We start from the raw sequence: 27825 nt of genomic DNA on the forward strand, positions 1-27825 counted from the left end.
CCTCTTTTTGCTACGTCAGTTAAACAGGGATGCAACGTCTCCTCTTTCTACCTCAAAAGGTATTTATTTTGAGAAGCAAGGTCAATAATAGATGTGAAAATGCTTTGGGGGAAAATAGGAAAGCAGGAGACAAATGTCAGCGCTTCTTGGAACTTTATCATCCTGCTTGTTACGCTCTTGTTTTCTCTCTTAGCACTTGGCCTTGGTGCTAACCTCAAAGCAGGCACTCGGGAAAGTCCTAATGAATGAGCCAGGTGGCTTGTGGAGAGGAACAAGGTCAGTCTGGGGACCTGAGGCTTCTGCCATCGACAAGCTGTGGGATTTGGGGCTAGCCCCTGGCCCTCTGGACTTCTGTTTCCCCATATGGAAATGAGGGATAGGCCCAGCTCATCTCTAAGGATTCTCCCAGCTCACGTGGTCCTGAAATGGAAACAAATGAAGTGCTACCGTTCTTTCTCACTCATTAAGTCATCTCTCAAATGTCTATTGCACATCCACTCTCAGCCAGGCATCAGAGCCTGATTTTATTTTTGTTTTCATTACTGTCCTGCAGGGTACACAGGTAGTAGCTAGCCATATACCCATTTGACAGCTGAGACCATGGAAGCTCAGAGAGGAGAGATGACCCACCCAGGGTCACACAGTCAGCAAACCACGGGGTTGGGATTCAAACCCAGACCTAAATCCAAGGGACATGCTTATTCCACCTGCCACATTGCTTCAGTCTCCCTTTTCTCTGCTCCCTTCCTCCTCCTCCCATGGAATCTGGCTTCCCAAGGCCAGCCAATCCTTTTACACAGTTTGGAGAGGGGGCTGGACTGACTCCCCCCTCCACCAGATGTTATACCAGGAAAAAACCTTCCCCTTCTGCCTCTAGCTCCCACCCGCCAGAGTTCTAGATGGGACGGGAGAGCTCCTTTCACTGTTGATGGGACCCCTGGCAGGGCAGCAGGATGAGCCAGGTGAGACTCACCTGGGCCACCTGGATGTGTTTCCTAGCCCTGCCTCCAGAAGCTGGCATGACCTTGGGGTGGTTGCCCCTCCCTGTGGTCAGGCCGGCTCTGCTAAGCAAAGAAGGTCTCCAGCGGAGGGCAGGTGCTGTTGGCTCCGGCGAGGATAATGAGCGCTCCTCCTGCACCTTGCCCCCTCGGAGTTACCATCTGCTTGGCAGATGCGCCTCCCAGGCCTCTGGGGCTGCCCCAGTCTCCCTCCCGGCATCGAGGAGCCCGCTCCTCATCTCAGAGGCCATAGTCTCTCCACAGGGCGTACGGCTGTTGCTGGAAGGGAGGCCCCCGAGGGCAGAGGGCGGCAGGCCCAGGACGTCCCCAGCGGAGGCAGAGGACGCCGGGAGCCAGGCATCCCGGGCGAGCCCGGCGTAATGAGGCGCTCCCTTCTCCTGCGGGAGGCGGGGCTGCCCCTTCCCTCTCCCCCTCCCTCTCCTGGAGGCCCCGCGGGAGCCGGAGTCCAGCGCAGTTGGGCGGGGGTGGGGGGTAGTGAGGCCTTCCAGGTTGGACTGAGCCGGGGCGGGAGGAGAGTGTGAGGCCCCAGTGGCTGGGCCCTCAAGGTCTGAATTGGGGAGCAAGTGTGGTGGGGAGGAAGGGCTCCCCGGTTTGCAGCTGGCTGGGGAGGCTGTGTCCGCGGGTCGCCCTGGAGCCCTCCGACCTTTGCCCCGCAGCATCTGCCCCCCAGGGAGGTCAGCATGCTTCCGCCCTTCCCCGCGTGTGCGTCGTCGGTCCGCTCCCTCTCCAGCTCCCGGAACCCCCACTCCCCCCCAGGTCCCCTCGGGAGGCAGAGCCCGCTGCGGGGCGGGCGCGCATCAGCTCCGGGCCCCGTAAACACCCGCGAGCGGGACGGCGGGGGCTGGGGGCGGGGGCAGGAAGCTAGCGGCGGCCCGGGCCGGCCGGCGCGGCCCCGTGACGTCGCTCCGTTCGCAGGGATCTCTCCCCGAGGCCCGCGGGTCCCCTCCTCCCCGCCTCCTCCCGCCCTCCTCCCCGCGCCTCTCCTAGGCGCCGCGGCCGGCATTTCTCCTCGCAGCTCGCTGCCTCCCTATCCCTGCCTCCCTCTCCCCCCTCTGTCTTTCTCCCTTCCTTCCCTCTCCGACCCTCTTCCTCTCCCTCCCGATCCTTTCCCTCCTCCTCTCATCTTTCCCCTGTCTCTCCGTTCTAGCTCGTCCCCCCCCCCACCTTTTCTTCTTTCTCCTCCTCTCCTTCCTCTCCTTCCTCTCCCCCTCTCCTCTGTCTCCTTCCACCGTCTCCCCTGCCTCCCTGTCTTTTAGTCCCTGTTTTTCAGCCCCGTCTCCCTCTCGGTTTCTCTCCGCCACCCTCCCTCCGGGTTTCCTCCCCGGTGCCCTCCCTCCTCTCTCCCTCCCCTCCCCCTCCGCCCCTCGCAGCCCCGCCGCTCGCAGCTCCCAGTCTGCCTCCCCGAACCGGCGCCGCCGCCCGCACTTGCCGCAGGACCGGCCCGCCCGGCTCCCGGGGTGCTCCCTCCTCGGTCCCGCGCCCTCCGGGCTCGCAGGGACGTCTCCTCCCTCCCGGCTCGCGGCCCCGCCCGGCCCGGCCCGGCCCCCGCCCAGAGCCCCGGCGCGCCGAGGATGTGAGTCCTGCTCGCCTCTGGCGGAGCAGCAGCCACTCGCGCGCGGAGCCGGAGCGCAGCGCAGCGCAGCCGCGGGCGCTCTCCGGGCCGTTCGCGCGAGTGCCGCGCTCTTGCCCTAGCGGCGTCCCCCGGCCTCTCGCCGGCGCCACCGCCGCAGCAGCCCGCGGGCCGTCCCCGGCCGGCCGCCCCCGGCCCCAGCGCCGCTGACCCTGTCCGCCGCGGGCGGGGACGCGGGCGGAGGAGGCGCCGCGGCGGAGCCCCCGGACGCGACCATGTCGGAGGTGCTGCCCTACGGCGACGAGAAGCTGAGCCCCTACGGCGACGGCGGCGACGTGGGCCAGATCTTCTCCTGCCGCCTGCAGGACACCAACAACTTCTTCGGCGCCGGGCAGAACAAGCGGCCGCCCAAGCTGGGCCAGATCGGCCGGAGCAAGCGGGGTGAGTTCGCGGCCCCCTTCCCTGACACCCCTTTTTTCCCGCGGCGCGGCCTGAACAAGGGTTGCGGAGGTCTCCCACCCGCTGCAGCCCGTTCAGACCCGACGGAATCCCTTCTTGCAGAATTGGGGGATCCCGCACTGCGGGTCCGGCTGAAGCGGGTCGCAGGAACGCGTCCCCCTAAGCCCGATCCCTGGCTGGGTCACCCCGGGGGCGTGGCGGCTTCTAGCTGCAGCTAGGGGTCCCCACCTGCGGCAAAGTTTGCTTTTTGATTTGCGCCCCCCACCCCCGCCTTTTGCGCAGTGTAGTCACAGCTGCACTCGCTCCACAACCTCGGGGGGAGGGGGTCCCAGGACCCCCCAGGGGACGGCATGGGGACCTGCATGGGGAGGATCCCATTCCTGCGGGAAAGGCTAGGGTGTTCGGGTCGCACGGGCTTTTCATTGTTACTTGGCTTGGGAGGGGGTTTGCCAGGCCTGGGCGATCCGCGCGAGAGCTGGAAAAGCCCCAGAGAGGCGGAGACGCAGAGAGGCTCCGAGAGGAGCTCCAGAGGCGCGGGGACAATGAGGGGGACCGACGGCTGCAGAGAGAGACTGAGACGCAGGGATGGAGGGGAGGGGGTACGCGGGAGACCGAGGGTGGCAGAGACCGAGACAAAGCTCCCGAGAGGGGAGCTGAAGCGGGAGAGACAGAGCCGAGGACGCGCGTATGGGGAGGACGCAGAAGCCGCCGAAACAATAAGGGCGACCGACACCTTAGACAGGGAGAGCCAGAGACCTCGATCGGCGCCCGGCCGTCTCGCCGAGGGACTGATGGAGGGACTGAGAAAGGCGAGGCTAGGTTGGGACGGTAAGAGAGGCGGAGGTTACGGCATGTGTCCCTGGCAGGCAGCGAAGGGAGGCTCTGACCTCTGCCGCAGCGGGGAGCGCGGGGCGGCCGAGTCAGTCGGCCAGCGGCGGGGAGAGGGCGCGCAGGAGGGGGCGCCCGCCCAGGCCAGGCCCTAACCCCCACCCGCTGCGCGTCGTGGGAACCGGTTTTGGCGTCCCCTCCTGGTTCCGCTCATCTCAGCACCCAGCCTTGCCCACCGGAGCTGCGCTTGGGACTTACCGGGGGTCCCGAGACCCAAAGACTTTGGCTCCCTCTCCTATCACTCTCCAGACATTTCTGTCTAAATTAGTGCACCTGGTGCGGGGAGGACACGGCCAGTGCGCGCCCTGGCTGCAGCAGGAGCGGCTGGGTTGGCGCCCTCTGTTTCCTCTTTTCAGAATGGAGCTGGGACGCAGGCTGGAGGATAGAGGGTGGTGGGTGGTTCAGAGGAAAGCAGGGAAGGGACCCCTGGCAGGGACGGAGGAGAATGGAGCTGTTTCACCGCGCAGTGAGCCCTGCTCCCTCGCCCTCTCCTCTCCCGACCTCCCACTCTGGGCATAATGGGAAATGTCAGAGACCTCTGGCTAGGCCCAAGCGCGCTCACCTCTTCTTTCCCCCCTTTTTTTGCAGTTGTTATTGAAGATGATAGGATTGATGACGTGCTGAAAAATATGACCGACAAGGCACCTCCTGGTGTCTAACTCCCCCAAAGACAATGAGTTAAGGGAGAGAATAAGAACGGCGGTAACAGTTATTGGCAAAAAGCATGAAAAGAGAAAGCACTTTGAAATTTATTACTAGCTTGCTACCCACGATGAAATCAACAACCTGTATCTGGTATCAGGCCGGGAGACAGATGAGGCGTGAGGAGGAGGAGGAGAAGGCTCTGGGCTCCTCTGCAAAAATAAAAATAAAAAAATAAAATTTTAAAAATAATAAAGTTTCACTATATACACATATAAAGAAATAAAAAGAAGTCTCAGTTGCAGCTATTTGTCAAAATTAATATCCATTTCTTTTTATATACGGTGAATATTGCGCAATTATAGATCTGGATTTTGAACCACTTAATGAAGCGGCAACACCAGGTGTTTTGAGGTGTTGGCATTCTTCGCTGATTTGGCTGTTCCCAATGTTTACATTATTTAATCTTGCAAAAATGGTTCTGTGCACTTGGATGTGAAATGCTGTCCAGTTTTTTTTTTTATGTTGTTATCCTTGGATGTACAAAAAATTCAGAAAATGATCTCTGTAGATATTCTGTTTTATTTTGGTCATCTTTAGAAGTTATCAGGAATGTGTTTAAAACAAGAAGAGAACTTTTTTAAGGAATGATACATAGAAAAGATTTTATTTTAAAATGAGTTGTAAAGCTTGTGTTTCTTTGTTGCTGCAAGCTATTTGCCCAAGTTAATGCAAATGGACACATTTTTTATGTCAGAAAACACACACACACACACTCACACACGCACACACACGAAAAACAAAGAAAAAAATGCTTGAGCTTTTTCTAACCTCCCCTTGCAGTCTGTTGTGTGAGCAGCCTGTTTATTTCTCTAATATTATGTCAGTTTATTCTCTTTAATGGACTGTAAAAAAATGTAATCACAAGAGTGCCAAATATCTTGAAATGCCAAAAGGCATTTTGGTTTCTTTTCTCTGTGCTCTGAGTCCACGTACAGGAATGCTTGGAGTGTCTTTTCTGTTATTTATAGGGATTCTCTTAAGGCACACCAGCTGCCTGTTTTGCATGGTATTTGCAAAAATGCCTCTTGCGTGAGGAAATCTTTTACCATTTTTTGTTTGCAACTTTGGACCTCAAGAGGTTTCCCTTCCCTTCCCTGTTCCCTCTTTTCTTAATTCAATATTCTGTATGTTGCACCTTGAACCAGCACACAGGGCTATTTCTCCAATGTACAATAAAAGAATTGTTCCTGTGTCTCACTCCTCTTTTCTCTGCTTTGGCTGGGGGGTGGGGTGGGGGGGACATGACTTGCTGTTTGTGGGCTGGCTGCAGACAGGAAGGAGGGATGGTGGCTTTGGTCTGTGAGGCAAAAAGGCAATGTTGGGGGCCCCTATGGGTGGGCTCAGATGAGAGGAAAGATGGGCTGGGCTGGCAAGGCCATCCCCCTAAGGTGAATTTATTCCATTTTGGATTTGCAGGTTGAGCTCTCACTGCATCCCTGAGGTTTCTGCCATCTCTGGCGGGGTGAGGGGAGAAAGAGGGATACTCTGCAGGGAAGCAGGCCATCTTGTTAAGAGAGACTTTGCAGGCTGGCAGAGTTGGATGCAAGTCCCAGCTACCCGACTTCCTAGGTCTTTAGACTTGAGCAAGTGCCTCAATTTCCTAATCTGTAAAGTGAGGATAACTCAGCCCCTGCCTCATAGGGTTATTAGGAGGATGAACACAGTGCCAGCACATGGGAACACTCAGTATCAGGCCACTCTACGCACATTTCATACTTCGCCAAGGGCCCCCTGTCCTCAGAGGCAGGGCTGCAGATGAGTTGTGTTCTGTCTGCATCTTCACCTTCCGGGGCTCACAGGTCGAGGGATGCGCTGCTCCTGTGGGTACACGGCCTGAGAGGTCTCAGGCACCTGCACTTATCAGCCTTCCTCTAATCATCAGTTAGAAAGGCTTGATAGGAAGACAAATCTTAGCCCCTTGTTAGGCTTGGAGCAGTCAAAGGTCGTGGAGCAGGCCCCTTGGGGAGGAGGGTTTGGGAGGAGGATTTTGGCTGAAGAAAGACTGGGAGAGTTTTTTTTTTTTCTCCTGGGCTACTACACACCCAGAAGTGCTGGGAGATTTTAATGTGTTTGTGGTAAAGCTGTCAGCCAGGCGTCACAACACAGCTCACAGTGACAGGAGCCTAAGTGTGACTCAGACATCAGGTAAGAGGCTAGGGGAGGGGGGCGGGCAGGAGGAAGAGGGGCTCCAGAGGGCCCAGAGGGGGTGATGTCTCAACCTCCCTCCCAGGCAGTGGAGACCCAAGGGCTCAGGAGGTCCCAGCAGAGAGCTCTCCACACAGGCAGTTATTATTGGGAATGGCGAGCAAGCTGGGGCTGGCGGGGCCAGCAGGAGTGGGAATGCCGGATTGATTTTCCCAGGCACCTGACCCTCCTCCAGAAGCTGCTCTCCTCCCTGCTCACCGGGGGACTCCCAGCACCTGGGAGCTGACGGGCACCATGGAGCTCAGCCATCCCCTGGCATTCCCTCTGATAGGCTGAGGGGGACAAGGCATCAATCTGCCGAGGGGCAGAAGCCATGTGAAAAGATTCTTTCGGAAGACACGATTTGTGTCCACGCCCAGGAGTAATTGCCAGTGACGTGATCAAAGCACTGTGTAATTACACGGTGTTTTCTCTCCTGTTTTCCTATGCAATCATCCCAGCACCCCTAGAAACCCATGAGTCTCTCTCTTCAGTGGGTAAGGAAATCAAGGCCCCAGAGAGGCCAGAAGGATTGCACAGCCTCTGTATTAATTGAGCTCTTACTGTATACCAGGCTCACAAAACCCTGTGAAATAGACACTATTATTATCCTGATTGTACAGGAGAAACCGGGGCTCAGAAGGGTGAAGTAACTTGTATAAGGTGACTCAGCTAGTAAGTCACTGAGACAGCACTGGAACCCAGGGTCCACGCTTCAGGAGGTGGATGCAGGGTCATCTGACCCCAGGCCCAGGCTCAGTCCCAGCTGCAGTCACTGTCCTTCAGCTTTAAAGGTCCTTTGTTGGTTTGTTGGTTTGAGGCCCTGTCGGCTCTGATAGTCATTGTGTGAGGGTTTAGAAGGGGGGCGGGGCTTGGATGTGCTCAGCTAAGGCCTAAGGCTGTCCTCTGTTGGGAAGCAGGGAGTATGGGAGCCCTCGGCCAAGGCTCCAGGTCCATTTTAATAAGTGATGTATTAAAACATTCCTGCTGGAGGCCACCCCGCCAGCGAATGCCGGATCCTCTGCTTGGGAAGACATAGTCCTCCTTTCCGAAGGGCTCCATTCAGCAAAAAGGAATATAAATCTTTTAAATACACTATAGCATCAGGTAAACATTTGTCGAGAGGGCACTTTGGGGACTGGGCAGATATCAAATTATACCGAGTGCAGGATATGTTTGAAGTGTCCGGTTAGGTAGCAATAAACATGGAAAAGGCTATTAAAAGTCCAAGGTGGGGGAGGTCTATAGGCCTCCACGCATCAATGGGAGCATGCCAGCGCTGCATTATTCAAACTTAATTAATTGAATGGTTGTAATAAGCATCCATCTCCCTGGATTCTGCTTCCGTGGCCTGTCCAGGCTGACAGCCTGAAGGAATATCAAAAAGCACCTCTAAGGGGAAAATTGGCAAATTAAGTTTCAAAAGAGAGAGACTTGAAAATTACTGCTGTCTGGAGGCCACAGATGAAGGAATGAGTAAGGGGTGCCTCTGCAGAGAGCAGGGAGGGGATTCTGAGGGTCTGGGGGCCTGGCGGGAAGCTCTGGCCTGGAGGGAGGGGTCAGATATTAGGGTGGCTGGTACATGGGTTTGGGACACAGATGTCTTGGATTTGAAATCTCTCTTCTATACTTTCTAGCTGTGACTTGGGCATTTCTCAAGTTCTTTGGGCCTCTGTTTTGTCTTCTATAAAATAGGGATAATGACAATTCTCACACATCATTAGATGGAAACCCCTCCCTTCTCCCTGCACAGGGTCTGGTGCATAATAAATGGCAGCCATCAATATGAACATATATGAAGTGACTACCACATGCCAGGAAATGAACTTTTAAGATCTAGCCAACAATTTTTGTTGCATGAAGCTTCTTTGCGTATACTTTTGGCAGTTGCCCTGAGGGTCAGTGGAGGCATCTTGGGGGTTTGAAGGGTGGGGCCTTGGGTGAGGAGGTGAGGAGTGGTTTGGGGGGATCAGCCTGCCTCTCATGATCTCCATCAGCTCCCAAAATGTCCTAATAAATACAATCCTAAGTAAATCCATGTGCTTGCCTTCCAAAGGCAGAGTCAAGAGGAGTCTCTACCCGCTTCTAACCAGATTGCCAGAAGTCTTCCTTGTCTGGATGGAGACTAACTTCTCCATCCAGGTACTGACTTCTTGCCCTGGGAAGGGAAGATCTTGGCTTTCTGCTTGGATCGCTTCCTTCAAGAAGACCTCCTCAAGTTTCTTTCACTGGACAAATATCAATTTAGCACCTACTATGTGCCTGGTACTGTGCTAGGCTATCTGGGTATACCATGGTGAACAAACTGGATGTTTTTCTTGAGCTTGAAAATGATGATTCTTCCTATGGAAATGAGGTTGGGATCTAGGGGCTTGGATACCCCCCACATCCTAAGCTCAAATCCTTCATAAATGGCAAAAAAGGGGAATCAAAGATAGCTAGGTTTTGAGGATTACCTAAAGCCCAGACAGATGACTCGCTGTTTAAAAAGTAAACTTTTAGAATAGTTTTAGACTTAAAGAAAAGTTCTGCAGATAGTACAGAATTGCCATGTACCCCAACCCAGTTTCTCCTATTGTTGACATTTGACATTACTGTGGTACATTTTCCACAACACTGGTATGTTATAAACTCTGTAGTTTATTTGGATTTTATTAGTTTTTACCCGCCATCCTTTCTCTGTTCCACAGGGTCTCTCACATAGCGTGCAGCCATCTTATTTCCCCAGGCTGCCCTTGGCTGGGGTAGTTTCTCAGACTTTCCTTGTTTTTGATGGACTGTTGGTCACGTACTTTGTAGACTGTCCCTCAGGTGGGGTCTGTCTGCTGTTTTTCTCATGGTTCAACTGTGGTTATGGGTTTGGGGGTGATGTGCTGTTTTCAACACATCATATCAAGTGTCCATGCTATAGACACAACTGATCGCTGCTGATGTTGACCTTGGCCATCTGGCTGAGCTAGTGCTTGTCAGGTTTCTCTCCTGCAAAATTACTCTTTCCCCCTGCTTTCCATACTGTACTCCATAGAAGGAAATTATGCACAGCCCACACTTCAGGGACAGGGATTTATGTTTCAGCGCCTTGAGGGAGGAGTATCTCCATAAATTATTTGGGATTCTTCTGCACAGGCGATTTGAGTGACCCATTTTTCAGTAGTTCGAACTTCGCCCCTGTGTTGGGCAAGGCAACTGTGAGTTAGATTTCATAATGAATTCCAGGCAAATGGGAGCAGTTGGGGGAAACAAGAAAATGCCCACAGGTGCTGCCTGATGACCGATAGATAGTCTTACAAAAGAAGAGATAAAAAAATTAATAAAAGTAACTTCCTGTGGAGGGGAACTGTCACCCTGGTTAGAAACTGTGCAGAATTTTTTTCTTGGAAACCTTCAGGCAGCTGCTCTGGTTTATAAAGTCTGCCTATTGGAGGGAAGGAAAAGAGAGAGAGAGAAAAAAGGTTGTCGTTATTCCAGCAACAGAGACTCTCCCAAAGCATATGCAAAAATAAATCAGAGGCGACTGGGCCGTATCCGAGGAAACCTGGCAGCTGGGCTGGAGCTTGTGGGGTGGCCCCTAAGGACAGAGATTCCCCGTCCAAAAGCCCCTGCCACCTCCCGAGTGGGACTGAGAGTCCCAGAAAGCCTCTGGATCACCCCTACCCCCATCGTGGCAGTACCAGGCCCCCATCTGTTTCCCCCAGGATGGGGGATGAGGACAGTTTACTTTGTTGCCTCTCACATTGGAGGGTTTTTCCTTAACTCAGGGGAAATGTACACCTCTGGACCTGGAGGAGGGTCCTTGACCCCAAAACAGCCATTTTGAGGACAAAGGGTCACTAAGCGGGGAGGGAAGTGAGGGAGGGCAGGCTGAAGGGAGGAGGAGGACCTAGGCAATGTGCCGTGGGAAATGTGAACAGCATGGTGATGGCAGGCGGGTGGGGTAGGGGGTGATGGCAGGAAGTGGTCAGGGTAAGGGGTGTCCTGTAAGGGAGAGAGCTGGGTGGCCAGGGGCTTCAGGAGCTTGCTCTGGGAGGGTGTTTGAGTAGAGGATATGAACTAATTAATTAATTAAATCTATATTCATTCAACAACTCCTCTGCCAGGCACGGGGTGGAAAGCGGAGGTGCAGGAAGCGGGTTTGTGCTTGGCACTGGGGAGACCGGGCTGGCTAGAGCAAGACTTTTTCTGGTTCAGGGACCTTACTACCTGGTCAAAGACAATTCAATGACTGTGACTGTCAAGAGAGGGGGGTTGGGTGGGCCCGCAGGAAGCACAGGTAACCCTTGGGGAATCCCAATGTGGCCATCCTGGGTGTTTTAGGAAGAATTGGCAACTGCGTTCCAATCCCAAATCTGCCAATAGCATGCTGTGTGACTGTCAACTTCCCAACATGGGAGATAATGCTTCCTCAGTGCTGGCTACAGACCAGTAACCCCTCTGCCCTCTTTGCATTTAGTCCGTTCAGTTTTCACAACCTTATAAGACAGTCACTATTGTTATCATCCCCATTTTACAGATAATGAACGCCTAGGCACAGGGTGGCCAAGTCCCCTGCCTAGGATCCCACAGCAGGAAAGTGATGGAGCGGGGCTTGCAACCAGGACGGGCAGGGCCCCAGAGTCCGTGGTCTCAACTACTCCCATAAAACGAGGGGGTCAGACAGGATGATTCTGTAGGCTCCTGCAGCTGGAAGCTCCCAGGGAACAGAGTTGGGAGTCTAAGACGCCCAGCCTCCCGTGGGGGAGGGGAGACCGAGGAGCCGGTTGGCCATGAACCCTGGACCAGGCCAGCCGGTTGCCATGGGGACGGCTGGGCGGAGGCGGCTGGCCAGGCCTGTTGCCCCGCGGGGCAGTTCCGGGGAGCTCCCTTCCGCCAATGGCAGGGAGTGGCACCAAGCCGGCACCTGGGGACTGTGTTTTCGTGGCAGCCAGAGTCCCACGAATTTTCCCCTCTCAGACCAGGGAGACCACAAGTCCCCCCAGCCGTCTGAGCCTCCTCCGACCTGAACTCGATCCTCCACGAAGCCGCCCTTATCTCCAGTTCATCTGTGTGAATTATTTACTGCGTCTGGCGGCCTCCCGAGCGGCCTCCCTGCCCCCGCAGGATGTGGAACCCACATCCTGGGTTCCGAAGCCCCCCTTTTCTCATTATCCAAGGAGTTCCAGAGTTAGACCTCAGGGGTACCTGGGGGGAAGGAGCTTCCCACCCCCTCTCGCCTTCACCCAGAATTCTTTTCTGGAACCAGAGAGCACTGACTGAGTGGGGAGCCAGGGCACCTGCAGCCCCGCTTCGGTCCTCTGTGAACCTCAGCAGTCTCATCTGTGACCCTGGGGTGGTGATTCCTGCCCTAGGTGCTTCCAGAACTGCTGATCAAACCCCACAAGGTAATGTGGGGCAATGACCTCTGCAACCAAGGCCTTGTATGAGTGCACAGTTATCACTATCGGTATTTTAATTTTTTCCATTATTTTAATTTTCTTAATAGCCTTCTTATCATGTGCCACAGTGCTAAGTGTTCCGTGTACATTTTCTTATTTAATTCTCACAGCAGCCCTAGGAATCATGTTTATTGTGTGTGCCAGTTACAACTGTATGTCATGCCCATTTCACATACAAAGAAACCGAGGCCCAGAGGTTCTGAGTAACCTGTCCTCAGTCAGGAAGGAGCCAGGAGTGGAAACTGAGTCTGAGTCTGGCTTCCACTCTGAACTCTTTTTTTTTGAGACGAAGTCTCACTCTTGTGCCCCAGGCTGGAGTGCAATGGCACGATCTTGGCTCACTGCAACCTCTGCCTCACGAGTTCAAGCGATTCTCCTGCCTCAGGCTCCAGAGTAGCTGGGATTACAGGCGACTGCCACCACGCCCAGCTAATTTTTGTATTTTTAGTACAGACGGGGTTTCACCATGTTGGCAAGGCTGGTCTCAAACTCCTGACCTCAGGTGATCCGCCTGCCTCTGCCTCCCAAAGTGCTGAGATTACAGGCGTGAGCCACCATGCCTGGCCCCCACTCTGAACTCTTAACCACTCCTAAATTCCATGCCACATTGCCTTCTAACCTGGGGGTCCTTCACCAGCACCCAAGAGGCTGCTTGGGCACCAGTCTCATCTATGACAACCATCGCCACAGAGTGATGACCCAGCCTGTGTGCCTGGCCCCATGCAGGGTGCTAGGGACACAGGGGTGAGTCAGGCACAGCCCCTCCCCTGGAGTTGGGGGTGGGTATGAGGGACAGGGAACAGGGAAGCATGAATATGTTCACGATCAGATGTGATATAAAATGAAATGCCCATCATGATGAGGGCTGGGCACAGAAAAATAACGTGTTCTGGGGGGTGAGGAGACCATTTAATGAGTGGGCGGGATTTCAGCGGGGCCTTGGAGAAGGGGGTAGGGGTGGCAAGGGCACTCTTGAGCGGAGGGACAGATGTTGGTAAATTTGGGGTTTGCTTGAGAAAGGGCAGTCCTTTAGGGGCTGGTTGGAACAAGGCGTTTGTGGTGGTGTTGGGATTGGGGGAAAGGAGGTTAGGGCTAGATCAGGAGGTTTTTGATATATGAGGTCAAGGGTCAGTTTAGAGCAGTGCTTCTCAGCTGGGGCCGATTCAGCCTCCCAGGGGACTTTGGCAATGTCTGGAGACATTTTTGGTTGTCACAATGCTGGGGAGAGGGCTAGTGCTACTGGCATCTGGTGGGTGGAGGCCAGGGACGCTACTAAACATCCTACAGTGTACAGGACAGCCCCACCGCAAAGAATGATCCAGCCTCAAACAGCAATGTACTGAGGTTAGGAAATACTAGTTTAGAGCCTGTTTAAGAGCCTTTTAAGTGAGATTTAGGGCAAGTCACTTAAGTTCTCATGCCTCAGTTCCCTTCTCTCTAAAATGGGCTGTTGTAACAGCTAACAACATTTAAGGAAATCACTGCCATATATTTCATGTGTACTGTGTGCCAGTTACAACCCTAAATGCTTTGTGTGTATTATCTCATCCAGTCCCTATAGCCCACCGAGGAATGCTACTACTACCACCACTACCAAGTCTCTGTGGGCACCTGTGAAGTGCCAGGCCATGCACTAAGCTCTTTTTTGTTTTTTGTTTTGAGAGACAGGGTCTCGCTGTGTTGCCCAGGCTGGAGTGTATTGGCATGTTCACAGTTCACTGTAGCCTCAACTTCCTAGGCTCAAGCAATCCTTCCACTTCAGCCTCCCAAGTAGCTGGGACTATAAGTGCACACCACCACACCTAGTTAATTTTTAAAATTTTTATGTAGAGCTGGGGGTCTCACTATGTTGCCCAGCCTGGTCTCCAGCTCCTGGACTCAATCAGTCCTCTTGCCATGACCTCCCACAAGTGCTGGGGTCACAGGTGTGAGCTACCATGCCCAGCACCGCACTAAGCTCTTATACATATAATTTATTTAATCTTCACAACAACTCTATGAGGTAGGCACTGTTATAATCTCCATTTAACAGATGGGGAAACAGGCACAAAAGGCCAGAAGCTTCCTGAGGGCAATGCCTTGTTTGCTACGCTCTCTAGAACAGTGTCTAAATAAATATTTGTCAAGAAGGAAATAAATAAGCCCTCCATGGACTTCAGTGGGCCCACCAGTCTCCTGGAGTTGTGAAGAAAGTGGGGCACAGAAAGTTTGAGGGTCTTGACTGGAGTCACACAGCAGGGCCTTCTCCCCTTGCTTTCGGAAGGAGGTCTTGGGAAAGCTCCTGGGGAGTTTCTTTGGTCCACTGGAGCCTGGCTGTGTTCCTGTCACTGGCAGAGAGAAGCTGATGTGTGTGTGGGCAGTTCTGAGATGGTCAGAGGGCGGGTGGGGGCGGGGGGTGGGGAGGGGTGTGGGCCTTGGGTTTTCCTGCAATCCCAGCTCAGGTGGAAAGCATTAGCATCTTGAAACGACCAAACTGGGGAGTTAAGACGCACAACAACGTGACTAGTGCCTCGGACTGGACTGGTCCACTCCTTGGATGAATGCGGAGAGATTTCAGATTTAACTCAATCCTGGTCTTGACCTCAGGAAAGTGGGACTCTGCAGGGCACCTGGGAGAGGTGGGCGTGGTCTAGGCTAGTCATTGCAGCTGCTGTGTGGTCCGAATGCGCATGCGTCATGCTCTGAGTCCCCATCTCGGTGAGGCCCCATAGCAGCCCGCAGAAGCAGCAGCACTGTTGTTACCCCATCGGGGTCCAGAGAAGCGGTAATCTCGTCCAAGGGCACCAACGGGGAAGCTGCAGACCAGTGATTCAGCCTGGTCTCTCTGATGGCTACGTTAACCTGAATGCTCAGCGCACGATTCCTTTACTTCTCTGACCCTCATCTGTGAAATGGGGCCACGAATCAAGGCCTCAGAGGATTGCTGGAAAGGTGGTAAAATGATCTATTACCCAGCACCTGGTAGGTGCTCAATAAATAGCAGATTCTTTCTCTGAGCCTCTGGGGCTCCATCCTCAAGTCTGAGCTTTGGAGCAGTCCTTGGGGAGGCGCTGCTGTGGAGTTGATATTAGAAGAAGGGGGAGCCCAGGGGCGCAGAAGGAAGGGGAAGGTCTCTAATGACTGCTCTGCCCCGCTCTGTGAAGCAGGGTCCTGACTGTCTCGGTGGGTCCCTTCCCGTTATGCTGCGCTGCCCTTAGGCTCTACAGTGGGCCATGCTGTCCTGTCACCCACAGGTGTGCCCGGGGATGCTGTTTTTCTGGGGATGGGTTGCGCAGCACCTTTCCCATTCTCTAAACAGTTCTGGGGATCACTAGCAGGTAAAAGAGCAGATGGCGTGTGGTCTACACCGCAAGCCTCATCTTCCTCCACTTCTCCGTAAGCCCGCTTCAATGCCCTGGCCACTCTGTTGTTTCCAGAGTGCCATCCTTGTTACGCCTCTGCACTTTTCACATGCTCTTCTTTTAGCCTCTTACCCTTTCCATTTAGCGAAATCCTCCAGGTTTAAGCTGAGATGTCACCTTCTCCAGGAAGCCTTCCCGGACACCCTTCCACCTGAACTGAACGAGCTCCCTCACTTAGGCTCCTGCAGTACTGATGCTTCCTTCTGTCCAAGGCCCAGGTGTCATTGCTGATCAGGCCTCCTCCATCAGACCGTGTTCCCTCTTGGGCAGGCGCTGGAGCTTCCTCCTTGGTCTCCGTATCCCCAGGGCTTTGCACACACGCCTGGCACACAGCAGCTCCTCAGGGAATGTTAGTGAATTAATGTTATGATAATAACAATGTCTAGCATAAATAGAGCTCTTTTCCAGTTTCAAAAGCCTTTTTTACGCAATGGTGTCATCTGAGCCTCACAGAAAACTCATCATTTAAGGTAGGTAGGGTTTGAATTGGTGTTTTCATTTTAAAGGGAAGAACCTGAGGCTGGAAGAAATGAGGTGCAGTGCCAGGTGGCTGGTGGGACAGGTGCGATGCCCACATGGTCTTGCCTGAGCAGGCCTGGATGCATTTGAGAGTTATCTGGTCCAGAGTGGGGAGTTGCCTCAGAGTTCCGATCCCATCTGGGGCCAGTGAAGAGTAGGGGGCCAGGGCTTGTTGCTTTCAAGGCCTAGTAGGAGCTGGGGCCAGCCTTATGTGGTGGTGATGGGGTGAGCATGTTCTCGGGAGGGGAAACTGTAGGAGGCCGTGGTTTTCTTCTGTGAAGATTTGTTCACCACTATGCTATTGATGGTACAGAATACTGAAAATTCGGGGAAAAAAAAAATCCCAAACAGAGGAATGACTAAGTAAATTGTAGTCCAGAAACTTGCAATATTTGATGGCCATTAATAATAATGTTTCTGCCAGGCACAGTGGCTCACGCCTGTAATCCCAGCACTTTGGGAGGCCTAGGCGGGTGGAACACCTGAGGTCAGGAGTTCGAGACCAGCCTGGCCAACATGGTGAAACCCCATCTCTACTAAAAATACAAAAAAATTGGCCAGGCGTGGCAGCAGGCGCCTGTAATTCCAGCTACTGGGGAGGCTGAGGCAGGAGAATCACTTGAACCCAGGAGGCAGAGGTTGCAGTCAGCCGAGGTCATGCCATTGCACTCCAGCTTGGGCAACAAGAGTGAAACACCATCTTAATAATAATAATAATGTTTCTGCAGCTCATGCAAGGACAAGGGAAAGTGCACATGTGTCTGCATGAAGCTTAAGGCAAAAAGGAAAATATAAATAGTGTGCATGGTAGGAGAGACAGTGTCATAGAATGAGTTGAATCCCAACTCTGCCACTTACTGGCTGTGAACTCAGGCAAGCTAACCTCTCTGTGCCTCAGTTTCCTCATCTGTAAAATAGACGAAATAATAGTCCTGCCTCAGAGAGCCGTTGGGAGAATTAAATGAGTTAATACTTGGAAAACACTTAAAACAATGCCTCGCATATATTGTTAAGGTTTAGTTACTATTATTAATCATTATTGTCATCTCAGCTATGTCAAGCGTGAATAAGAAAAAATAAAAAGATGGAGGAGAATGTTTTCTTTGGGATGTCGGTTAATGGATGGTTTTTACTTTCTTTTTTTCCACTTCCCTGAATTCTCTAAATATTTTATGATGGGGATGTTTTACTTTTATGATCGTGAAAGAATAAACTTTGTTTTCCTCCAAACAACTGGAGATAAACGCAGCAGCACTTTCCTTTTGGACACAAGGGGGTGACTGCAGGGAGTCCCCTCCATAATTAACACCTGGGACACTCTGAGAACACACTCGTGTCAATATTTCTTTACCTGGAAGGTCAGCTCCCAGGTAATCTTTCTCCAAACACATCAGGCTATGCCTCCCATCTCTCTTCTGCCTGTTTAATAATTTTATATGATGCTTATTGAAATGAATAACCAAGCTGTTTAAATACCCATAGGCATAAACTGTCACCACCTGATGACAATGAGAATTCCCCAGGCAGGGCACATCAGAAATGAAACTAAATCATTCTGACCAGCCCTGTCATCATCACACTCTCCCTCTATCCAGTGAGACAAGGGCATTTACAGTGAAGGAAATGCCAGTTGCTGTGTGAGCTGATATGGGCCCTGCCAGTCAGCTGGCCAGGCTGGCAACCTGCCAGAGAAAGCCAGCCAGCCAGCCAGCTGCTCAGCAAACAACTGTGCCAAGCACACAGTAGGTGTTCAATAACTTCTCATCCCATCTGATAAGAATTTTGTTAGCTCTGACCAATGTGTGCAACTGTATCCTGGGCAGTGTGTGCATGTCATGGGAAGGACAGGAGGATGCTGGAGGATGGTCTTCACCTTTAAGGAGCAAAGACCAATAGATCTTTTCAGACCTTTTTACTGAGAGTTTCATGAGTTCTAGGCTTTTAGGATGGTGGTTTCCGGGCTAGGGGTCTATGTTAGATCTTGACTTAATTTTTTTCCTGATCCTTCTTGGGATATGGGTTTAAATTACCATACCAACCATCATTGTCAAGAGCTTACTGTCGCTCACCTTTCCATCCTGCTATTTTCATCATCCATCCATCCATCCATCCATCCATCCATCCATCCATTCATCCATCCATCTGTCTATCTATCCATCTGTCCATCTATCCATCTATCCATCCACTTGCTCCATTTGCTATGGTTTGAATATGTCCCCTAAAGCTCATGTGTTGGAAACTTAATCCCAAATGCAACAGTATTGAGAGGTGGGACCTTTAAGAGGTGATTAAGTCACAAGGGTTCTGCCCTCATGAATGGATTAATGCCATTATCAAGGGAGTGATTTTGTAATAAAAGTGAGTTTGGCTCCCTCTTGTGCCCTCTTGCTCTTCCACCTTGTGCCATGGGATGATGGTGCAGCAAGAAGGCCCCTGCCAGATGCCAGCCTCTCAAACCTTGGACTTTCCAGACTCCAGAACTGTAGGAAACAAATCTCTGTTCTTTATAAATTACCCAGTCTCAGGTGTTCTGTTATAGCAGCAAAAACAAACTGAGACACCACCCAACCATCCATTCTATCTGTGCATCCATTGTGAAACAGTATAATGGTGGATGATTAGACTCTAAAGCTAGACTGGTTTAAAATCTTTTCTCGTGTGAAAGGCAGACAGATAAACAGACACTGAGGCCACAGGGCAAGTTCAGGGTGCTGCGGGTACAGAGAAGAGGGGCCTGACACCCAGTTGGAGCCTCAGAGGAGGCTTCTGGAGGGGGACCCACTGTCACCATTGTTATCACCAGGGGGATTTCTTTGACCCATGGTGGGGCCATGATAAAGTGCAGTCATTGGCAAAACTGGTCTGAGAGCCTCAGCCTTGTCCCTGGCATGCGTCCTCCTCCCAGCACCATCATTGCCATGTACCTAGTAAGTGCATTTACTGTGCATAATGAAACCACCTACTCTGAACATTGTGCATTACCCAGCACTGTTGGTGTGCACTTTTTAAGTATTTTGAGCATTGACTATGTGCATTGACTGCATTATTAAACCCATAATGTGTACCTTTAACTGTGAATTTCAACCGGGTCTAGGCTTTAACTTTCTTCAAAAGACAGCAAGCTGGAGTGGAGAAGTGAGATCCCAGTCAGACAGGCCTGGGTTGAAATCTCACCAAAACTCTTGATAGCTTTATGCCCACGGACAAGTAACTTAACATCTCTGAGCCTCTGAGCTAGTAATACTGTACCTACCTGGCAGGGCGGTGGGGAGGGTTACTGGACAATGTGTAAAGGGTCTTTGCAAACTGTTAAGCACCATGTTAGTGTGAAAGTCATCCCAGGACCACTTTCAACCCCATCGCTGAGCCTGAGCCCATTGCATCATGTGAGCAGACCCTTGGGAAGGGCAGGAGAGTGCCTGAGACCACTCATCAGAGACCCTTCCAAAGCTCAGCACCAGTCACCCGCAATACCCTGTTTCACATGCAGGGCTCAGCACATGGTAAGACTTAACACAGGTTTGCTGAGTATATGCATGAATGAATTTGTGTATGAGGGATGAGGTCTCTCCAGAGGGATCTCACGGAAGGTGAACCAGCTTTTTTGCAGATTCAAAATCGAAGGAAGGAGGTTGGGGTACTTGGTGGGAGGCCAAGTACATGCTGGGCAGATGCTCCTTCTGCAGAGGCAGAGACCTAGGTGGCTGGGGATGCGGGGGGCTTTTGGAGCAGGCTGGGTCCTCCAGGGCTGTAGACTGGGCTGGCTGTGACCAGTTTCCAGGGATGTGGCATCACCATAGAGTGGCCTAAGACTGATTGGCATCTGATTGTCCTCTCCTGGGCCTGATTATGCAGGGCCTTGCAGGAAGTCTTACAAGATTTCTCCCATGCCGGGCCAGGCGCGGTGGCTCACGCCTGTAATCCCAGCACTTTGGGAGGCAGAGGCGGGCGGATCACGAGGTCAGGAGATCGAGACCATCCTGGCTAACACAGTGAAACTCCGTCTCTACTAAAAATACAAAAAATTAGCCGGGCAAGGTGGCGGGCGCCTGTAGTCCCAGCTACTCGGGAGGCTGAGGCAGGAGAATGGCGTGAACCCCGGGGGGCGGAGCCTGCAGTGAGCCGAGATCGTGCCACTGCACTCCAGCCTGGGCGACAGCGAGACTCTGTCTCAAAAAAAAAAAAAAAAAAAAAAAAGATTTCTCCCATGCCAGTGTCCCCTGGGATCTCTGGCACCATTGCTGGGTGCTCTCCCTTACTTCCTCCCCTGGGGATCCTTGTCTTCCACTGCTTGGACCTCTGTGTTCCTTGCCTGCAGAGCAAGAGTGCTTTGGCCTCCCACCAAGTACCCCAACCTCTTTCCTTCGATTTAGAATCTGCAAAAAAGCTGGTTCACCTTCCGTGAGATCCCTCTGGAGAGACCTCATCCCTCATACACAAATTCATTCATGCATGTACTCAGCAAACCTGTGTTAAGTCCTACCATGTGCTGAGCCCTGCATGTGAAACAGGGTATTGCGGGTGACTGGTGCTGAACTTTGGAAGGGTCTCTGACGAGTGGTCTCAGGCACTCTCCTGCCCTTCCCAAGGGTCTGCTTACATGATACAACGGGCTCAGGCTCAGTGATGGGGTTAAAAGTGGTCCTTGATAATAAAAAGCATAAACGTACAACTGGGCACACCCACCTTGATGCTTCTGTGTCCAAAAAGTGTCAAAATGTCACAGCTCTCTCAGACTGTTGGAAATGGGGGAATCAGGAGAGTTGTTGGGACTGGAGACAGATCTGAGATTCTAAATTTGTAGGCAATGGGTCAGATGATGGGGGTGGGTGTTATTGCCTGGGCTGAGGGTGGGGAATGGGGAATATATAGGGAGAAGTGAAAGGAAGAGAAGCAGAGAAGATGAGATGAGGGGGGAACTCTGGGAACAACCAGTTAAAGATGGGGAGGCCAGAGGAGGTGCATTCTGAGAGATGGGAGGAGTACTGGGTGGGAAGAGAGAGCTTCAGAAAAGGCAGGGGTCAGCAGAGTCCGAGGAGACCCAGGGCTGGGGGCCAGCCGGGCATTGGCGACCTCAATATGGCCTCCTCTGTGACCATGAGGCAGAAACCAGAATGTAGGGATTAGAAGGAGATGCGGGCCTTGGCCATTCTTTGGAGGAGGTGGGAAGTGAGAAGGAGGGGGTGCTCTTGGGGCTGGGGACAGCTATGGAGAGGATGCAGTTTGAGGCAGAAGGAAAGGGTGTCTTTGGTGCTGCCCATATACTAGGTATGTACACGGTATGTGCTGATTGGTCCTATTTTTATATCTCCAGTGGCTTCTTTGTCACTAGTCAGCCCTGGGCACCTGTTGGATACCGTATTCTGCTTTGCGTTCTGGGGGTGCTGCTGAGGAAAGACAGACAGGATCTTTGCCATCGAGGCTCTTCCCATGTCGTGTGGTGAGAAATGGCATGAGCCAGTACTAAGAAGGCTGGGTACCAGCGAGGGCTAAGCCCGAGACTAATCCATCGGGCTTCAGCAGGAGAGGCCACACTGCTACTGATGGTGACGAACCAGGGCTTTATTATAGGGGTTAGACCTTGTTCAGCAGTGGGAACATATGGGCAGTCTGTGCAGGCCGCTGTCTCTGCATCTGGGGTTAGGCCTGAGTCACTGTAGTTCAGCCAACTGGCCTTCAGGAGGGACAGCTGGATGGAGCCAGCGTGAGGACAAACTGGAACCCGTGTCTATCTCTGGTGACTTCCAACGTCGATGCCGCTGGGGTGAGCTGCCACAGGGGCTGGCACCCTTCACCGTGGAGCCACACACACACTCGGTCCAGGACTTGGAGAGGTGGAAGGGGGAGGCCTTGTGGAGTGGAGCTCCTGCCGTCCCAAGAGCTGCCCCTCGTCAAAAGATGGGCCATGACAGTGACAATGGTGCACCCTGCCCCGACCTTCAGAGCATATTCAAAACACATAGCTGCTGCTGCTTCACTCCCACCTTCCGAGTCGCATGCAAGATGTCTCTTGCTCCCCACACCACCCCAGCACCATCCTGGGAAGGGTATTTCGGGAGCCTTCATACCAGCTTAGTTAGTTGCACTGTGTTAGCTGTGCTGACGCAGTAGACAACGTGGCCCAGAGTGACAGGGTTGGGGTGTTGCTTTAGCTTGGGTGGGTGGGGAAAGCCCCTTGGAGGATGTGGCATTTGCAACAAGAGCCTGGAAGCTATAGTTGGGCAAGTTCCAGGGACAGGAAGAAGGGCAGGTGGCTGGGGCACAGAGGTGGGAGACGCGAGGGAGAAGAGATGAAGCCGGCCAGGCAGCCGGAGCTACAGGGGGTTGCACCTCACCGGCCATGGGGTGGGGGGGCATTGGATCTGATTCTGCTTGCGGTGGGAAGAGTTCTAAGCAGGGCAGGGACATGGCATGATTTAAGCTTTTGAAAGCTCGCTTGTGCTGCTGGATGGATGAGGGACTGTGGGAGTGGAAAATGCTGGAATCGAGGGGGCCCACATTTTGGGGGGCACCGTTACAGTGTTCTAAAGAGATGATGACCGCTAGAATGGATATGGTAGCTATGAGGAGAGAGAGGTGATTGGATTTTGGATCCATTTTGGGGATAGAGATTGGACTGAGGTGGGTTTGTGTGATGAAGGATAGAGAGATATTAAGGTCCTTAAGAATAACATAGTTACCCTGAGCTCCTTTGATCCCTGCTTCTGGGAAAGCCCGTCCCTTCCCTAGTGTCTTTCTTGCTAGTGGCCCCTGTGCTGAATGGTTATGAGAATCCATCCCTTCCCCTCTGACATTCAAGGCCGGCCCCCATGACATCCCCTCCTCCACTCTCTAGACCCTTGGCTGTCACCTGCTTTTGGGCTCCTGCCAGCTGTCAGCACCCAAAGCTCCTGTGCCTTTAAGATGAGGAGAGAAGGGCCAAATGAAATCTATCTCCTCAAAGTCCTGCTGTAATGAGAGGCAGAGAGAGAAGATAATAAAAGCAAGAACCAGCCTGGGGGAAAAAGATTTTTATCCTCCCAACCCTGCAAGTTCCCCTCTGGCTCTGAGAAGTCTCAGAAGATTTCTCTCCACACATATGAGTAATACCTGGCAAAAATGCTGTCCTCAGAGCAGAGGGAGAAGATGGAATGATTCTGTGTTTGATTAGAATTTATTTCCAACCTGCAGCCTCCCTGGTGCCAGGCTCCTACGCTTGCCACCCCTGCAGAGCTTGGCGGCCAGAGAGGCAAGGCAAGAGGAAAGGAGGTGACGAGAGGAGCGAGGAGGGAAGTGGGGAGACAGAGGGATCTAGAGCTCCCTGAGAACTTCCAAGTGTCCTCTTGATGGACAGGACAGGGAAAGGAGATATATCGTCCACTTGCTGCTCCCATAGAGGCCAACGGGGCTGCCATTCCAGTACAACTGTGAAAAAGAGCCAGTTGGATTCACTGGGGTCAGGGAGGGATGGTTGACTGAGCAGCCAGTCAAGCTTGGCTAATAGCTTGCTGTGTGATCTTGTGTAGCTCCTGCACCCTCTCTGGGTCTTCTCTGAGGCCAGTTTTCTCCTCTGGCCTCGACAAGCTTTTAAGGACCCTTAGAGGCTATGCTTTTAGAAGAATTGCAACATCCCTGTCTAAGAGCAGATTCAGTTCTCACTGGGTTGCGTTGGGGGAGGGCCCCTAGATGTCAGATTGGGGAGTGAGGTAGGGCAGAAGGGGACCAGGACAAGCTGGAGTATCCAGACTTGAGGTCGAGGACTCTCTCTTTTTTGGATAATCTCTAGGGGACTAGGGTAAATCAAACCAAATGCCTCTCCTTCTTTCATCGCTCCATCATCCACTCATTCAGTGATTCATTCATTTGTTCACTTTATTAATCACATGCTGCATGCTCGATGCTGTGCCAAGTGCAGTGAGGACACAGTCTCTGCCTTCATGAAGCTCTCAGTGTGGTGGGGGAGGCACAAGTGCTGGGTACAGAGGACACTAAGGAGAGGGCCCTGGACTGGGCTTTGGAGGGTACAGAAGGCTTCCTGGGGAAGCTGATGTCTAAGCTGGGACACGAGGAATGAGTAGGTTGAAACCAGGAGAGGAGATAGAAGAAGGGAGCACCCAGAAGAGAGAAGGGTCTCTTCAGAGGTGCAGAGTGAGAGGAGTCAGGGTATGTGAAGGGATTGAAACATGCCAGTGAGGCCCAGGATGGGAGGTGAGATAGGGCAGTGGTGGGGTTAGCTAAGTGGGTGGGTTCAGATTTCATCTTGTCGCCATGGGTTCATCAAGGGCTTAGAGCAGCAGCTCTCCAGGAAGGTGTCTGGCCAAGAGCATTTCAGGGCTTTGGATGTTTATGTGACACTCAGATATTTTAAGGCCCATCCCTTGGAACTCCATTATTCTCTTGTCCTGGAGGTGGACATAGTCATGGTTGAAACGTGTGAGGGGGAGCTAGATTTCTTTAGCATAGATCTAGGGCTTCAATGGGTAAAAGCTTTGGAGAAACAGACTTTTCGTGACTCCATAACAGAGACTCTCAGTGTTGGAGCTGGATGCTGGAGTGGGAGTGAGCTCCTGTCCGTGGAGGGGGTGGGTGGCCATCTATCCAGTTCTGGAAGGAAAGGTGATTGGGATGGACAGAATTTCACCTTGTAATGAAGAGGCATGAGCACTGGAATGAAGACAGACAGATCTGGTGTCCCAGTGTTGGCTCTACCATGCACAAGTGTGCATCTTTGGGCAAGTCAATTAACCTCTCTCTGTCCTAGTTTCTGTATTTGCAAAATGGCATTAATAGTATCCACTTTCCAAGGTAGTTTTGGGGCTAAACAAGATGATGATGATGATGATGATGGTGGTGATGGTGATGGTGGTGGTGATAATGGTGGTGGTGGTGGTGATGGTGATGATGGATAATGAAGATGATTATGGTAGTGGTAGTGGTGGTGATTATGGCGATGGTGGTTATGATGGTGACAGAAATGGTGATGCTGATGATGGTGATGGTGGTGATGATAATGTTGGTGATGATGCTATTGTTGGTGGTTATGGTGATGGTGGTGGTGATGATGATGATGGTGATGGTGGTGATGATGGTGGTGATAATGGTGGTGGTGGTGATGATAATATTGGTAGTAGTGGTGATAATGGTGGTGATGGGTGATTGTGATGATGGTGATAATTATGGTGATGATGATGATGATAGTAGTGGTGGTGGTGGTGGCTATGATGCTGATAGCAGTGATGCTGATGATGGTGACGATAATGTTGGTGGTGGTGATGGTGATGGTGGTGATGATGGTGGTGGTGGTGATGGTGGTGATGGTGATAATGATGATGATGGCAGTGATGGTGTTGGTTGTGATGATGGTGGTGGTGGTGATGATGGTGATAGTAATGGTGATGTTGCTGCTGATGGTGGTGGTGATGATGTTGGTGATGATGCTCTTGGTGGTAGTGGTGGTGATGGTGATGATGGTGATGATGATGGTGGTGATGATGGTGGTGATGATGATGGTGGTGGTAATGGTGATGATGCTGGTAGTGGTGATGGTGATGATGGTGATATTGATGGTAATGATGATGATGGTAGTGGTGATGGTGATGATGACAATGGTGGTGGTGGCTATGAAGGTGATAGTAGCAGTAATGCTGATGATGGTGATGGTGGTGATGATAATGTTGGTGATGATGGTGGTGATGATAATGTTGGTGATGATGGTGGTGGTGATGGTGATGGTGATGGTGGTGGTGATGATGGTGATGGTGATGGTGGTGATGATGTTGGTGGTGGTGATGATGATGATGATGGTGGCAGTGGTGATGGTGACAATGATTATGATGATTAACAGCTAATATTTATTGAGTCCTAAGCCCTGTTGGTGGATGATGTCATGCACTGCTGAAGTCCCCCTTCAGGACTAAGGCATTCATCCCCCAGTTTCCAAGAGTGTTGTCTGCTGAAAGCACACTGCTGTGTGCCTCCCTGGAATTGCCTTCGGCCTAAGTCAAGGCTACACCCTTTCTCTGGGTGTAGTCCCATGGGCTCAGTGCAGGAGAATTTGAAGGGGAATTCTGCCTTAGAGCTCCAGTTTGTGACTGCTGCAGGTCTTTCAGTGTCTCCTTCTGCGCAGTCCTGCTTCCTTCACCTCATCAGGTGCTTTCTCAAGAGCCCTCCCCAACAAACCTCTTGCATGCAAGTGTTCATCTTAGAAGCTGTTTCTTAGGAATCTGACCTAAGAATCTGACAGCCCTTTGCCCACACTATCTCATGTAATCCTTCCAACATCCCTTTGAAGAGGACTCTATGATTAAACCATTTTTACATACACAGAAGCTAGAGTAAAGAGATTAAATCCCTGCTTGCAGCCACACAGGTAGTAAGTGGCAGAACTTGGATTTGAATGCAGGGCACCTGACTCCAGGACCCCAGCTCTGAGCCACCATCTAGAGCCTAGCCAGTGGCAGGCAGTTATCAAAAGGCAGTAAGTAACCCCTTCCTGCCTGGAGACTTTGGTCCCATTGCCATTTGCTCTGAGGCCTCACATCCTCCTCTTTCTACATTGTGCAGCAGCCATGATAGTAGCAGCAGCAGCAGCAGCAGCAGCAGCAGCAACAGTCTTGATGAGCCTCCCAGTGTGCCAGCATCTTACAGTGGAAAACAACACCTCTCTTGGCCACCCACTTCCCAGCTGCTGACATAACACCATTGTCACTGCTGCCAGGGTGGGTGTCTCCGCCTGTGTGCCTCCTCACATGTGGATGGTGCAGCTGCAAAAACTGCTGGGAGAAGAGATTTGGAATCTGATCTCACTTTATTCTGACATCTAAGACCTTGGAAGAACTGAGACCCCAGCAAGGACCAAGGTTCTGGTCAGGCCTGGACTGTGACAAGGGGTGCACTGGTTGTGATGGTACCTGGGTTCCAGTCCTAATGCTCCCATTGATTTGGGAGGGGTCTCTGTACTTCTCTGGGCCTTAGTTCCCCACCCAAAGCTGGGCAGTGGCCTTGCAGAGCCAGTGTGGAGCTCACATGCATGTGGATGCCCCATAGGACTTTTGCTTCTTCCTTCCTTATATCCTCAGAATGTCCAGAAAACCATCCCCTTATTCACTGGTTTGGAGCGTTATAGATTGTTAAGCATCTTCACAGACATAGCCTCATTTGAACTCCACCACAAGGCTGTGAGGTTGGCATGACCTCTATCCTGTGTCAGGTAGTAAATAGAGGCTCAGAGAGTAGAAGGAGCTTGCTTCAAGTCATACAGTCTTTGAGACACCCTTGCAATCCCTTCATTTTTAACCTACAAATAAAAATATATGTGATGCTGAATATCAGAATTAAGAGACAGCTCAGAGATCATCCCAACCTATCCGTTTGTTTGACTGATAGGGAGCTGAGGCCCTAAAAGTTCTCTTTTCCTCAGACTGCACAATGACCAGTGGCAGAGCTGGGGCCGGGGCCAAATCTGCGGTTCATTCAATGACCCTTGGTTGGGTGTTTTGCAAATTTCATATCATGAATTTTGTCCCATTTAAGACTAAAACCTAAACCAGTTATAGGTAGGCAAATGCTGTACAAGCTTGTGGACATCTGATCCCCAGCTTCTGATGGCCTGTTTGTGGGAGGGGAGCAGATCTCTAACAGAGATGATTTGAACTCACCAGCTGTGGGTG

At 52.0% G+C, this 27825-nt stretch overlaps 1 protein-coding gene across 2 annotated transcripts; it reads left to right on the forward strand.

The window, feature by feature from the left end:
- Positions 1 to 2858: 2858 nt before the first annotated feature.
- Positions 2859 to 5838, forward strand: CAMK2N1 (calcium/calmodulin dependent protein kinase II inhibitor 1). 2 transcript variants are annotated; one of them, XM_055261949.2, is made up of 2 exons: positions 2859 to 3030; positions 4525 to 5838. In XM_055261949.2, exons 1-2 carry the CDS (start codon positions 2865 to 2867, stop codon positions 4593 to 4595), a joined length of 237 nt encoding a protein of 78 aa, XP_055117924.1. In that variant the 5' UTR covers positions 2859 to 2864; the 3' UTR covers positions 4596 to 5838. The 2 variants fall into 2 exon arrangements, with proteins under 2 accessions (XP_055117924.1, XP_055117923.1); XM_055261948.2 differs by lacking the exon at positions 2859 to 3030 and adding an exon at positions 3072 to 3876.
- Positions 5839 to 27825: the final 21987 nt, after the last annotated feature.

This window comes from Symphalangus syndactylus, chromosome 22 (assembly GCF_028878055.3).
Source record: "Symphalangus syndactylus isolate Jambi chromosome 22, NHGRI_mSymSyn1-v2.1_pri, whole genome shotgun sequence".
Lineage (NCBI taxonomy): Eukaryota > Metazoa > Chordata > Mammalia > Primates > Hylobatidae > Symphalangus > Symphalangus syndactylus.